Source organism: Ranitomeya imitator, chromosome 5 (assembly GCF_032444005.1).
Source record: "Ranitomeya imitator isolate aRanImi1 chromosome 5, aRanImi1.pri, whole genome shotgun sequence".
Lineage (NCBI taxonomy): Eukaryota > Metazoa > Chordata > Amphibia > Anura > Dendrobatidae > Ranitomeya > Ranitomeya imitator.
The window spans coordinates 635014643-635029722 of record NC_091286.1 but is presented as its reverse complement, the minus strand read 5'-3'; the positions used below and the strand labels follow the sequence as shown (position 1 = coordinate 635029722).

At 49.7% G+C, this 15080-nt stretch overlaps 1 protein-coding gene across 1 annotated transcript in view; it reads right to left on the bottom strand.

Annotated features, from left to right (window-relative positions):
• Window positions 1-13543, bottom strand: part of DDX1 (DEAD-box helicase 1) — a 52557-nt gene extending 39014 nt beyond the window's left edge. The window contains exons 1-6 of the mRNA XM_069728116.1: window positions 13378-13543; window positions 11744-11795; window positions 11437-11500; window positions 11075-11104; window positions 10656-10752; window positions 5586-5633 (exon numbers count right to left, since the gene is read on the bottom strand). Of these exons, the coding sequence (XP_069584217.1) occupies window positions 5586-5633; window positions 10656-10752; window positions 11075-11104; window positions 11437-11500; window positions 11744-11795; window positions 13378-13393 (307 nt within the window). The 5' untranslated portion in view covers window positions 13394-13543. The remainder of the gene's footprint in view (window positions 1-5585; window positions 5634-10655; window positions 10753-11074; window positions 11105-11436; window positions 11501-11743; window positions 11796-13377) is intronic.
• Window positions 13544-15080: the final 1537 nt, after the last annotated feature.

The following is a 15080-nucleotide window of genomic DNA, read 5'->3' as shown; positions in this document are numbered from 1 at the left end:
AGCTGTACGGTCACCGGGGAAAGGTTACAGATCTAAATTAAAGTAGTTAAGGTCACCAACTAGGAGACCATTGCTCTAGCGACCCATGCGGCGGCTAAGGGAAGGTAGAGCACTGGACCAGAGACAGCAATATGGAATGAGTCAGATTTTCTAATTGAGGACCCGTCGGGCAGAGATACTTAGGTATACCACCGGGGACTCTATCCGGTTAAGCTGGCAGGTGGCAAAATGCACGGCTGCATCCAGTAGGTGAGGAAAAAAAACATCTCTTGCTATTGCTGCCGTCTTTTGATGGTGCAGAGTTAAATGGATGAACCCTCGATCCACCGTCCTCTTAACAGGGAAGTGGAGAGGGATTGTCCGCCAATCTTGTAACATCCGCTAAATAGTGGCGGTGCAGAGGAGGGATGCTCAGACACCAAAAGGAGGGTGCCTCTGTACATCCACGGAGTTCAAGTCCCCGGGTGGACAGGGCTGGTTGTCTGGCCCTTAGGCCTAGGTGAAGAAGAGGATACATGGAGGCGACACTCCATGTGCTCGTCTGTTAATGGTGTGAGGAGATCGGTGTCCTTTAAGGACCCGTCGCCCTTAAAAATCAGTCCAGGCGTGGCATCCTATGTTGGAGGGTATGCATGGAGAGGCACTCAACATGTTTGCATATTGCTGAAGAAGGATACCGCGCTTGAAGAGGTTTCTGTTTCTAGAGCAAATCCATTTGCAATCTGTCATGGTGGGGCTGGAACCCTGGCCTCCCATGCTGCGAAGCACCAGTGCTTTCCACTGGGCAACTGTGGTGCTCGCCAGTGAATCGCTTATCCAGACCCTCGCTGTCCGGGTGAATGGCAAATGCACTATAGGGAGTGTAGTCTCCGTTTTGGAGGGACACTGCATGATCTAGAGCAGAACCAGAGACCTTGTTAATCTACTGAGATTGGTTGATGGCCTAAATAGGCTAATCCATCGTGTTCTGAAGCTCTGGAGTCCAGGCAACATCTAATCCATACGCAGAGGCTTGTTCTCAGCAAATCATTGGTAAGGGAGATCAAGAAATGAAGCTCCCGTTTTCTAGACGCCTGAACGCTTCTAGATGCCGGTACGTTTGTAAAATACTCGCGGCCCCTGCTTGCCGACGGCTCCCGTGTAGGAGAGGATCCATCTATATTGGTCCTGCGAGCACTCCGAACCACAGAGGGTTAACGGAGGAATTCAATCTGTTAGTCAGAGAAGCCGTGGGTTGCGGCAGAGACGAAGCCCAATCAGGGGAACTAGGTACTCTGGGAAAAGCTGGGGTCGGCAGCGGGGGACTCCTGAGCTTATTTGGAGTGACCGGCTTCGGACTGGTCACGCGCCTTTAAGACCAGGGCCTGCTGGTCACGCGCCTTTAAGACCAGGGCCTGCTGGTCACGCGCCTTTAAGACCAGGGACTGCTGGTCACGCGCCTTTAAGACCAGGGACTGCTGGTCACGCGCCTTTAAGACCAGGGACTGCTGGTCACGCGCCTTTAAGACCAGGGACTGCTGGTCACGCGCCTTTAAGACTAGGGACTGCTGGTCACGCGCCTTTAAGACCAGGGACTACTGGTCTGGTTGTGGTTAACGGAGGGATTCAATCCTTTATGATGTAGTGTGGTGCGGGGGGAGGGAGCGGCGTCTCCTTACCCGGATCCTGAGTCCACGTTTTGTCAAGGTAAAAATATATATCTTTATACTCTTTTGTACTTTTATATATACTTATGCTGTGAAACAATAAGTTTTTCCGTTGTGCTTGCTAATGCATATGTAACTGTATTTAAGATGGCTGCCAGTATTCACCTTTGCCCCAGATTCGCCCTGCTGAAGAAGCAAGTTACACATTCCAGAAGGACAAGTATCATTTCTTTGGAAATGATACTTAAAGCGATGTGGACAAGATGTGGACAAAGGAAGATTCATCAGATGATGTCAGAGCCAACCAGAAAGACTGAATACTAGATACATTGCTTAACCCCTGCCTATCCCCGCCCTCTGCACACCTTCCCCCAATAGATCATGTAGTGTTGTGTATTAGAAAATAAAGTCAGTTGCTGTGACGTTACACACGAGCATGCAATGAGTTTGAACCAGCATTGTGTCTGACTCATTCTTATCCGGTACCAACATGCTCTTAATCTAATTTGGAATGACTGGTGGATGAAGGGTATTGTCGTGACGACCCCGACAGTTTTATTAGCGCTGTCTTCAGCGCTGAATACCGCCGGGTCCTATGCAGGAGCAGCTCCCGGATGGCGGCTGGTGCCCGGAAGCGGCAGGAGAACGAAGATGGCCGCCGAGAATTGCGAGTGCTCTCGTCCTGAACGAGAAGCGTCTGGGGGCGGAGCGAAAAAGTGCGGCCTAGAGTGGGCAGAAGCTCCGGGTTTGTGGCCTACACAAACCCGAAGCCGGGGGCTAAATTTTTGGTGCCGGCGTCGAGCAGGAAAAAACGAAGGCGACCCCCCAACTGTAAAAAAGGCGGGCAACTGCCGGCTGCGCAGAGCCCTCCAGTCCTGGCACTTACCCAAGAAGCCGCTGGAAGGCAGAGTACACAGCTCTATTCAGCAGGTCAGAGATCCTCTGCTGTCGCTGCTGTTTGGACGGTGCGGTGATAAAGAGAAGCCCTCAATCCATCATCCCTTTAGTACAGAGGTGGAGAGGAACCGTCCGCCTCCTTGTCCCATCTGCTTTCAACAGTGGTGGTACAGTGGGGGCTGCTCAAATGCCACGAGGTGCCAAAGGGTTAATCCTGTAGGGTGGGATCCGGCATTGGTCCTGGCTGGGGAAGAGGATACGTGGAGGCGACACTCCATGTGCTCGTCCGTTCAGGGTGTGGGGAGATCGGTGCCCTTGAAGGGACCCGTCGCCCCTAAGAATCAGCCCAGGCTTGGCACGTTGCAGGAGAGGATATGGGGAGGCGACACTCCATGTGCTCGTCCGTTCAGGGTGTGGGGAGATCGGTGCCCTTGAAGGGACCCGTCGCCCCAAAAATCAGCCCAGGCAGTGGCACGTCGCAGGAGATATGGAGAGGCGACACTCCATGTGCTCGTCCGTTCAGGGTGTGGAGAGATCGGTGCCCTTGAAGGGACCTGTCGCCCCTAGAATCAGCCCAGGCAGTGGCACGTCGCAGGAGAGGATACGTGGAGGCGACACTCCATGTGCTCGTCCGTTCAGGGTGTGGGGAGATCGGTGCCCTTGAAGGGACCCGTCTCCCCTAAGAATCAGCCCAGGCAGTGGCACGTCGCAGGAGAGGACACGTGGAGGCGACACTCCATGTGCTCGTCAGTTCAGGGTGTGGGGAGATCAGTGCCCTTGAAGGGACCCGTCTCCCCTAAGAATCAGCCCAGGCAGTGGCACGTCGCAGGAGAGGCGACACTCCATATGCTCGTCCGTTTAGGGTGTGGGGAGATCGGTGCCCTTGAAGGGACCCGTCGCCCCTAAGAATCAGCCCAGGCAGTGGCACGTCGCAGGAGAGGCGACACTCCATGTGCTCGTCCGTTCAGGGTGTGGGGAGATCGGTGCCCTTGAAGGGACCCGTCGCCCCTAGAATCAGCCCAGGCTTGGCACGTCGCAGGAGAGGATACGGAGAGGCGACATTCTCCATGTGCTCGTCCGTTCAGGGTGTGGGGAGATCGGTGCCCTTGAAGGGACCCGTCGCCCCTAAGAATCAGCCCAGGCAGTGGCACGTCGCAGGAGAGGCGACACTCCATGTGCTCGTCCGTTCAGGGTATGGGGAGATCGGTGCCCTTGAAGGGACCCGTTGCCCCTAGAATCAGCCCAGGCTTGGCACGTCGAAGGAGAGGATACGGAGAGGCGACATTCTCCGTGCTCGCCTGTTGATAGTTCGGGGAGATCGGAGCCTTGAAAGGATCTGTCGCCCCATTTTTAAGTGGAAAAAATAAAATCAAAAATGTAAAAGGTAAAAAAAATAAAGAGTTTTGGGTCTGAATAGCCGACCAGTCCGTGTGCCTCCTATGGACACTAAGCAAGAACTGGTTAGCTGAGAGCCGGCAGGAGGGTGTATACTACAGGGGAGGAGAGAACTGTCTTTGTATCACTTATAAACCAATATCAAAATGAACATAAGGCAATAATCACAATAAAGTATAAAAATATAATTTTTATTACAAAAATGAATAACAAACAAAAACAAAGTACAAAAAAAGAAAGAAAACAACCAGTAATACTACATATAAAGGATATACCGAATGAGGAGACTAGATCCATATAATAAAATATACTAAAAAAATAATATATAACTCTCCAAGGTGCAAAAGATGGATGAAAAAAGAAATGGACAATCCATCTCAATAAAGTGCATATGCTTTCATAGTAAATAGTCTAATAAAGACAAAAAGTGCATAAAACCTCTGGAGCAATACTAGTACCAGTGTGAAGATGATCTGTGACCCTCAAGGACTCCGACTCCAACGTACGTTTCGCCTAAGTGGCTTTTTCAAGGAGTGACAGCAGCAGCATACACCCACGGTCTGTGTCCCCCAATGAGGCGAAGGAGAAAAGATGATTTTTTTTTCATACGCTCTTAAGAATGTACGGTCTGACACCAGCAGGAGGTGATCAGGGTCAGGCGATGTTCACATGCTGCATTTTTGCTGCTCTTTCTGCAGTAAAAATGCTGCGTTCAAAACACCCGGTTTTCAGCATTTCCATTGCCGATTATTTGTGCGCTTTGTGTACAGCGCACCTTTAATAAAATTACTCCTAGTCACGAAAAATGCTACAAAAATGCCAAGTTGTATTTTTCACAGCGTTTTTTTTTTTAATTCAATCTCTCATTACTTTCCATAAGTGCAAAAAGGCTGGAAAAAAAATCGACCTGCTGCAAACTCCAAAAACACAGCAGATTTCCAATTCACTCAGGAAAAAGACATGGATGTGCACGAGATCTGTGACGTCTCAGCTTTACTGGTACTGTGAGATGTATATTATAATTGGCATAACAAAAAATCCAGCAAAAAACACAACGTGTGAACATAGTTTTATGCTGAAATCCGTAAAGCTCTGGAATTAATGGCGCTATAGAAATGAGTATAATAAAGGAATTGCACACAGCGGTGAATGGGTGGTGAAAAATGCTGAAAAAAGGCACCAAAAATGCAGGTATCTTGTTTTGCTGAGTTTTTTTTTGCCAAAACCTTATTCTACAGAACAGGACTTTTTTTTCCAACACTAAACTTTATCAGTATGCACAAGAGACAAAGCTATCATGCCAAAAATGCATAAAAAAAAGCACAAAAAAAACAAAAAAACAAGGAAAACATGCTTTTTTTGCAGCTTCTTTCCAGCCAAGAGATCAGGTTTCGCTGCAGAAAAACTGAAAAAACTAGAAAAAACTAGTGTGAAAAAAAAACGTAAGAATTTGGTGGTTTCTGTCCATCTAGTCAAATGTTATCCTATTGAAAGGACATTTTATATGGGCAAATGAAAAAAGAAAAAAAACCATGGCCATTGAACACCATTTACTATGGAAACCTTTTACGGCACTGTTCACACCACCACGTTTACATGGGCGATGTACTATGTAGATACCATTACAGGTGAAGTATAAAACCTTACCGAAGGCCGATCCTCTGTCATACGGGTTCATCTGCCATTTATTTAGCACTGCGTACAAACAGAGAGACATTTTTAATTACCAATGCAATGTCCGAAGCAGAACTATAACGTGAAATTACAGCCCCCAATAACAAATAGGAATACAGGGTCTCATTTATCAAGTGTCTAAAAGGAAAACGGAATGTTGCCTATAGCAACCAATCACAGGGCAGCGTTCATTTAAAACTACTGATCTGGCAAAAAGAACGCTGCTCGTGATTGATTGCTATGGGTAACATACAGTTTTCCTGCCCTATAATGTGAATATGAACAGACACAAGCAGATCTCTATGGAGAATGTGATTACTACAGTGACTTGTGAAAATAGTCACCCCATTGGCATTTTTCGTGTAGTCACCCCATTGGCATTTTCCGTGTTTTGGTTCCTCACAACCTGGAATTTCACAGTTTTTTTGAGGTTTTACATCAGTCCATGTACAGAACATGCCTACAACAGTGAACATTTGGTTTTATTTTTATTTTTGAATTAAACAACAAATAGGACAAAGTAACTGAAAACTTCAGTGTGCATAATTATTCGACCCCCTAAAGTCAGTACTTTGTAGAGCCTCCTTTAGGGGCAATTACACCTGCAATTGCTTTGGATAAGTCTATGAGCTTTCCACATCTGGCCACAGGGAATTTTGGCCATTCTTTAAGGTAAAACTGCTTAAGCTCCTTCTGGATTCATCTGGTGAGCAGCAATCTTCAAGTCTGATCATAGATTCTCCATCATATTAAAGGGAAACTGTCACCCCATTTTTCACCTATAAGCTGCGGCCACCGGCATCAGGGGCTTATCTACAGCATTCTGTAATGCTGTAGATAAGCCCCCGATGTATCCTAAAAGATGAGAAAAAGAGGTTAGATTATACTCACCCAGGGGCGGTCCCGGTCCGATGGGCGTCGCGGTCCGGTCCGGGGCCTCCCATCTTCTTACGATGACGTCCTCTTGTCTTCAGGCTCCGGCACAGGCGTACTTTGTCTGCCCTATTGAAGGTAGAGCAAAGTACTGCAGTGCGCAGGCATCGGGAAAGGTCAGAGAGGCCCAGCGCCTGCGCACTGCAGTACTTTGCTCCGCCCTCAACAGGGCAGACAAAGTACGCCTGCACTGGAGCCGCAGCGTGAAGACAAGAAGAGGACGTCATCTGATGAAGATAGGAGGCGCCGGACCGGACCGCGACGCCCATCGGACCGGGACCGCCTCTGGGTGAGTATAATCTAACCTCTTTTTCTCATCTTTTAGGATACATTGGGGGCTTATCTACAGCATTACAGAATGCTGTAGATAAGCCCCTGATGCTGGCGGCCTTAGCTCACCTTCGATTTTAGGGGTGACAGGTTCCCTTTAAACCACTCGAGTGTTGCTTTAGCAGTATGCTTTGGGTCATTGTCTTTGTTAGCTGAACCTCCATCCCAGTCTCAAATCACTGACAGATAAACAGGTTTTGCTCAAAAATATCCCTGTATTTTGCACCATCCATTTTCCCCTCGACTTAGACCATTTTCCCTGTCGTCGAAAAACATCCCCACAGAATGATGCTGCTATCACCATGTTTCACTGTGGGGATGGTGTTCTTGGGGTGATGAGCTGTTGGTTTGGCACCAAACAGCACTTACTTTGGAGGCCAAAAAGTTCAATTTCGGTATCATCTAACCACAGAACCTTCCTCCATACACTTGGGGAGTCTCTCACATGTCTTGGCAAACACAAAAGAAGTCATTTGATGATAATGGATTTGATGATGCTCTGGGAGATCATCAGAGATAGGGATTTTTTTTTGTTTTATAACCCAATGCTGACTTGTCTTTCTCAACAACTTTGTCTCCGACTTGTTTGGAGATCTCGCTGGTCTTCATGGTGTTTGGTTAGTGGTGTTGCAGCCTCTGTGGCCTTTCAAGAAAAGGTAAAGTGTGTATACTGACAGACATGTGGCACTTAGATTGCACACAGGGGGATGTCCTGTCACTAAGCATGTGACTTATGGAGGTAATTGCTTGCACAAGAATTTTTTTAGGAGCTTCATGGCAAAAGGGTGAATACATATGCACATGCCAATTTTTAGCTACCGTATTTTGCGGACCTTAAGACGCAACCTAAATCTTTGGGCAAAAAATAGGAAAAAAATGTTTTAAGAAAATAGCTGTGCTCTTATAGTCTGCTTTTACAGCAGCTTACTGAGGGAAGGGTGAAGGCTGTGGTGGAGCAGGAGGCAGGGTCGCTGCTGTTGGAAGCTGGCGTCGGAGGCACGAGAGGGGCGATGCGAGGCCGCGGTGGGCTCTGGAAATTCCGAAAATGTCAGCGGTGTCTCCGCACTTTTAATCCTTCTCACTGAGGTGGACTTCGAAGAAATGTGCAGCCTGAGATCTCAGCAGCCAACGTATCAATCTGAGCACGCGCCACCTCTGGAGGCCATTTTCCCGAAGTTCACAACGGTTTAAAGGATGGGAAGTGCAGGAACTCCGCAGACATATAGGTGATAAATTTCAAACTTGAAACGACCCCTTGAAGCGTAGCTGGGAAGCACAGGGTTAAATCTTGATTAAATGCAGCTGTAGAGAAGAAGGTGGTAGTAGACCCATTGTGTAACAGTCTCTTGAGGGAGTGTCAGTATGCTGGATGAAGGAGTGTGGCGAGTGCGGGGAGTGCGGCGAGTGCGAGTGCGGCGAGTGCAGGTGCGGCGAGTGCGGGGAGTGCGAGTGCGGCGAGTGCGGGGAGTGCGAGTGCGGGGAGTGCGAGTGCGGGGAGTGCGAGTGCGGCGAGTGCGAGTGCGGCGAGTGCGAGTGCGGCGAGTGCGAGTGCGGCGAGTGCGAGTGCGGCGAGTGCGAGTGCGGCGAGTGCGAGTGCGGCGAGTGCGAGTGCGGCGAGTGCGAGTGCGGCGAGTGCGAGTGCGGCGAGTGCGAGTGCGGCGAGTGCGAGTGCGGCGAGTGCGGCGAGTGCGAGTGCGGCGAGTGCGGGTGCGGCGAGTGCGAGTGCGGCGAGTGCGGGTGCGGCGAGTGCGAGTGCGGCGAGTGCAGGTGCGGCGAGTGCGGGGAGTGCGAGTGCGGCGAGTGCGGGGAGTGCGAGTGCGGCGAGTGCGGGGAGTGCGAGTGCGGGGAGTGCGAGTGCGGCGAGTGCGGGGAGTGCGAGTGCGGCGAGTGCGGGGAGTGCGAGTGCGGCGAGTGCGGGGAGTGCGAGTGCGGCGAGTGCGGGGAGTGCGAGTGCGGCGAGTGCGGGGAGTGCGAGTGCGGCGAGTGCGGGGAGTGCGAGTGCGGCGAGTGCGGGGAGTGCGAGTGCGGCGAGTGCGGGGAGTGCGAGTGCGGCGAGTGCGGGGAGGGCGAGTGCGGCGAGCGCGAGTGCGGCGAGTGCGGGGAGCGCGAGTGCGGCGAGTGCGGGGAGCGCGAGTGCGGCGAGTGCGGGGAGCGCGAGTGCGGCGAGCGCGAGTGCGGCGAGCGCGGCGAGTGCGGGGAGCGAGAGTGCGGCGAGTGTGGGGAGCGAGAGTGCGGCGAGTGCGAGTGCGGCGAGTGCGGGGAGCGAGAGTGCGGGGAGTGCGGTGCTGTGAATTCTGTGGCAGAGTTCACTCCTGTGGTCACAAGTGGTACTTCGGCTGATTCTCTCTGGGAGCTTCCGTTTGTGGAGGGAAGTGGTACTGAAGCTTCTGAGTTTCCTTCCTCAGGTGATCTGGTATGGTCTTTAGCTGCTTCTCTACTTAACTCCACCTGATGCTTTGATCCATGCTTCCTGTCAATGTTCCAGTGTTGGACTTGTGTTTCTCTGGATCATTCCTGTGGCCTGCTGCTCTGCATAGCTAAGTGCTTCTTTGCTATTTGTTGCTATTTTTTCTGTCCAGCTTGTCTATTTGTTTTGCTGGAAGCTCTGGGATGCAAAGGGTGTACCTCCGTGCCGTTAGTTCGGTACGGAGGGTCTTTTTGCCCCCTTTGCGTGGTTTTCTTTAGGGTTTTGTGTAGACCGCAAAGTTATCTTTCCTATCCTCGTTCTGTCTAGAATATCGGGCCTCACTTTGCTGAATCTATTTCATCCCTACGTTTGTCTTTTCATCTTACGCACAGTCATTATATGTGGGGGGCTGCCTTTTCCTTTGGGGTATTTCTCTGAGGCAAGGTAGGCTTATTTTTCTATCTTCAGGCTAGTTAGTTTCTCAGGCTGTGCCGAGTTGCATAGGGAGCCTTAGGCGCAATCCACAGCTGCCTCTAGTTGTGTTTGGAGAGGATCAGGAATTGCGGTCTACAGAGTTTCCACGTCTCAGAGCTCGTTCTATTATTTTGGGTTATTGTCAGATCACTGTATGTGCTCTGATCGCTATGTACATTGTGTTACTGAATTGCCTATCATAACAGTGCGGGGAGTGCGAGTGCGGGGAGGGTGGCGAGTGCATGTGTGTGAGTGTTGCTGGTGAGTGATCAGCCAAACTGTGAACTGTAGCTGAGAGAGAGACATGCTGGGGTCTCTCTCCAAATGGAGACTGCGCTAAGCAGTCTGTTTGTGAGAGCTGCAGAGAACTGTGTGGAAGTGTCAGCTTGTTCAGTGTGAACTGTGCCCAAAGTTGAACACTTCTGTTTGGCACTGGAGCACGGGCTGAAGGGGATACCGAGACTGGTGGGATCGTGCCTCTTCTGTGTATGAAGTCTGCTGGAGAGGATGAGCAGACTGGATGTGTCTTGAAGTTGAGAAAAGAAACAAGCCAGAATCTCTTTGAGAAGAATATGCACAGGCCATGTGCACCCAACTGCAATTATCAGCGGTTCCTACTGATGAGAGCAGTGTTGTGTGACCAAACTGGGGCTAGATCAGCTGTATGTGAGTAGCCAGGGTCTGTTCTGTGACGTTAGCGCCTGGAGTAGGCTGGGGATTTATGCTTATGAGTTTATTTCTGTGTTGTGAAACCTGTGGAAAGCAATAAAGCTGCACGTGTTTATACTTAAGCTGCACTCCCTGTGTGAACGCTACCTAAGGTCTATGAACGAGTGAGTCCCTACACCCTTTCAGTGCATATTGAATAGAAGAATGTGAGACCTGAATATTCGGGTTACCTGAACTTCCAGTTTTTATTGAGGCTTTGCCTTTCTTGCCTTCCTGCTGATCCTTTAAGGTTTCGTACACAATTTGGATGACGGGAATGCTGAAAGCCTAAAATAACAAACATCGTGCATCTTCATCCAATCATTACATAACACACAGAAAATAAATGTACCTAAAAAGAGACCGCACAATGTTTGGTAGCAACTAATACCCTGGGTAGTCTTAAAATAAAAACATCCCCGAATACCAGGAAAATCTGCATTGTGGGACAATTAACCCTGCAATCGTCTGACACCCGTGCCCAAGGGTTGTCCTGGAAGGGTCTTCCTTACGACGGGTGTTAGATCGCTTGAGAGAGAGGGGCTGGAAAATGAATCCTAAAGTCTGTTTATCCACAGTGACCGCGCACCCACATAACAGCGGGACTTACCCCCGTTTTCCCACTTCCGGTTTCTGCAGCCTAAAATGGGGAAAAAAAAGGGTTAATGACGTAAATTGTACATTAGCATAATAATGGGTCCCAATGCAAATTTCCCAAGATTGCCCCCAAATACAGCAGGTCTTCTGTGCCATACAACCATCACCCGCCATTGGAGCTCCGACTGCGGCTACCCCTAAATGCCATTAAAGGGGCAGATTCCCCCGGCACACCGATTCTGGCACTGGACGGCTCCCACGAGGCGACTGCATGGTACTGATTGGAAGCCACGGGCGCCTGTCGCCTACATGTTTGTGCCTCTATAAAGCCCAAAAAGATAAATGCCAGCTGTGCACCAATGATGATAAACTCACCATGAGCACGTCGCCTCCGCCCAGGATCAGGGGTATGGACTCCGCCTGGATGTCGGTGGGGAGACTGAACAATGAGATAAAGCAGACAATGCAAATAAACCACTACGAAAACAAACCCAAACTAAAGTCTTCACACCCCCAGGAAAGCGACACATGTGATCAGGAAAACAGGCCGCATTCTTCATCGTTCCATGGCCAGATCTGATGCCCACATGACCATATAGGCATTTGCCAGGGTGGGGACCTACATGTGGCCCATGGGCACAGGCTGGTGATCTGACATTTACAGCCCGCAGCTTGCACTTACAGCCAATCCATCTCCTCCACGGCCTGCGCGATCTCCGGCATCACACCCATTTCTGTAACATAAAAGTGCAGCGCTCATTAGTAAAATGTAGGATCAGGAGCCGCTGGATATCAGGGGGATCGCCGGTCAGCCCCCCGCTCACTGAAGCCATAATATCACAGTCATCAGGTGGGCACGATGATACGTTTATAAAGCGTTCGCTGTGCCAGGTACGGGGCCAGTAAGACCCCAGCAGTGAGCGGCTTTAGTATTCTACAATGCTCCAATATTCACCTATCAATGCAGCCGCAGGGGAGGGAAACAGAAGAAAATGCCCTTTTTTTACGCGGCCACCGCTCAGGGTGTACGGTGCCTAGTTTGAGTTGGATGTCATCACGTCCATCGGGGTTTCCAGGACTTAAATACTGATGACCTGTCGTTATAATCGTCTGCTCAGGTGGGGTCCATCTCGCGTCACTCCCATGATCAGCAGATTGTGTAGTGGCCCTATAAGGTGCTGCAAACACTCTCCCGTCTAAAGAATATGGTTACCACCGCCAGACGGCGTCGCTGAGCCGCGCAGACCGCCGCCCCTGAGCAGGGCAGACCGCCGCCCCTGAGCAGGGCAGACCGCCGCCCCTGAGCAGGGCAGACCGCCGCCCCTGAGCAGGGCAGACCGCCGCCCCTGAGCAGGGCAGACCGCCGCCCCTGAGCCTCGCAGACTGCCGCCCCTGAGCCTCGCAGACTGCCGCCCCTGAGCCTCGCAGACCGCCGCCCCTGAGCAGGGCAGACCGCCGCCCCTGAGCAGGGCAGACGGCACAGCTGAGCCGCGACAATGAGCCTACAACTCGGCAATAATGTTTTACGTCATTAGAGTCAGCAGACTATCAGACACAGCCAGACTCCTCATACAGAAGGCAGAGAGGGTTTATTACCACCTCTGCCTTCCTGCTCGCAGTATGCTCAGAGCTACACAAGCATTAGGAAGCGCTCCGGACACAGCAATAACGTGATCACTGGGGGCCAGGAGGGAGTTGTTGGGTCTTTGGAGACCCCCGTCAGCTCCGCTGTGCAGCCCGGAGGGTGAAGTTGCTCTGTAACTGGCACCAGTATACCGCTCCCAGCTACAGAGACAATCAGCAGTAATTACATGGTCTAGAAATGCTTCTTGAATCACTTTTATGACCTTATATTCTGCTTATAGGCCGTATACATACAGAAAAGGGAACTTATTACATATTTCAGCGGCTCTTTGCGATCGTAAAAACGTGGATTTTCTTTAGCTTTCCTGTACATTTTCCCACAATATAAAGAGTAGAAATAATAATAAAAAAAGAAAATAACAGAAAACATAAATAAGAAATCACACAAAAAAAATTCAATAATTATTAGTCGACCTGAACGACCATGTTAAAAACGAATGGACGGAGGCAAAAACAAGGCGATGAACGGCCGCCATAATGCAACAGACACCGGGGGCACAATGTCACATAGAAGAGACTGCAGAGGGGACAGAGGCTAGAATGGGCCACAGAATGGCAGGGCATGCTGATACTTGTAGTGCTACACGGCTCTGCATGCATTACGTTCTGAGAGCAGGCAGTGAGACATTCATTGCATTAAGAATCTGTCACCATACGGGGAATTTGTCTCACCCGCAAAAGCCGCCATGTCTACCGGTTGCCAGCGCAGACAGCATACAAGAAGGAACTAGTCACAGCGCCGGAAACATCAGCTCCCTCACATGAACAGGGTCTTCTTTTTTGTCTACACTTGGCAGACATTTTTCTGTCGTCGGTAGGAATGCCGGAAGGATAAACTGGTCTTCAACAATATGGCGGAAGCCGCACCCAGTGCATTACGCTGACAGGAGACCAATAATGAAGGCAATATGTTCGGCCTCCAGTGTTACGTGACATGCGCGAGAGGTCGGGCGCAGCCCCGGCGGCCATGATTGTGTGGGGCACAGGCTCCAGTCTGTTTGTAGTGTACAGTTATAGAGAAAAGGAAGCCGTATATGTGTATAGTTCACTTATCTGATCAGCTCCCAGCACCTTGTGAGTGTTAACACAGACATAAAAAATGATCCTATAATCATAGAGCAATGAGTCAAATTACAGCACATTTTACAGAGGCATAAGTCCTCACCTGGCTCAATAACATTTTATATATATATTTCATTTTATACTTATTTTTAACAATTTATGAAAGTGCAGTTGGTGTCATTTTCCATGCAAAAATGCCCCTCAGTGTCAGCTGCAAGGTGCCACTATTTAGCTTTTTATCTATTCTGCTCTATTATTACAGGAGAACTTCTCCATAAAACACTGTATGATAAAAGTATAGGGACGCGGGGACGTTGTAATGACCTATAGTCAGGCTATGTGCACACATTGCAGATTGGACTGGAATTTTCTGTGCAGATTCTGACTTTCTTGGCAGAAAACGCAGGTCAGAATCTGCTCCTTTTTTTGGTCTGTGCACAGATTTTTGTGCAGATTTCTTCCTTTTTTTGCCCCTGCAGATTTCTATTATGGAATCGGTGCAGAAACGCAGCAGATCCGCAAAAAAGAATTGACATGCTCCTTTTTTGAATCTGCTGCGTTTTCCGTGCTGATTTGTCTGCACCGTTAGCACAGCATTTTTTTATGCCATTGATTTACATTGCACTGTAAATCACTTGCGGGTCTGCAGCGTTTCTGCGCTGAAAAAAAAGCTGCAGATCTGCAGGAAATCTGCAACATGTGCACATACCCTTAAAATCAGGTTTTGGGGTTACAGGTCTTATTTAAAAAAAGGCATCATTTTCAGTTTTTTCTGAGGTAAGTGACGGAGTCTTGAACTTTGTGCTCCATCACAACTGTTAACTGTATGGGTGTCTTGAGAACACTGATTCTGTTAACATCGTAGCAGACAAGGCGGCCCATGACCAGACAGGCCCTTCTGGCATTTGCCAGAATTGCCAGATGGCCAGTCCGGCCCTGTGGATAACACTATTAATCTGCAGGGTTATATTCAGGTAGATAGTATCAGAAAGGTGACCAGTCCTTACTGACAGTGCAGCTCTCAGTAGATGAACTTGATTCCTCCTGGGAGCCTCTGACTATCAGGCAGTGACCGTAGCCACACCGGCTCTCCTGTAGCCTGTCAGATGGGACAGCATTTCTTTACATTGTAGATCATTTTCTTCTTATAGCTTCCATCTATTTATTGAATTCATATTTTTAATTCAGTCCATTGCCCCCCTGAGTATAACATCTGGCCCCTCTCCCCCAGTATATAACATCCGTCCCCTCGCCCCCAGTGTATAACATCCGTCTCCTCGCCCCCTGTGTATAACATCCGTCTCCTCGCCCCC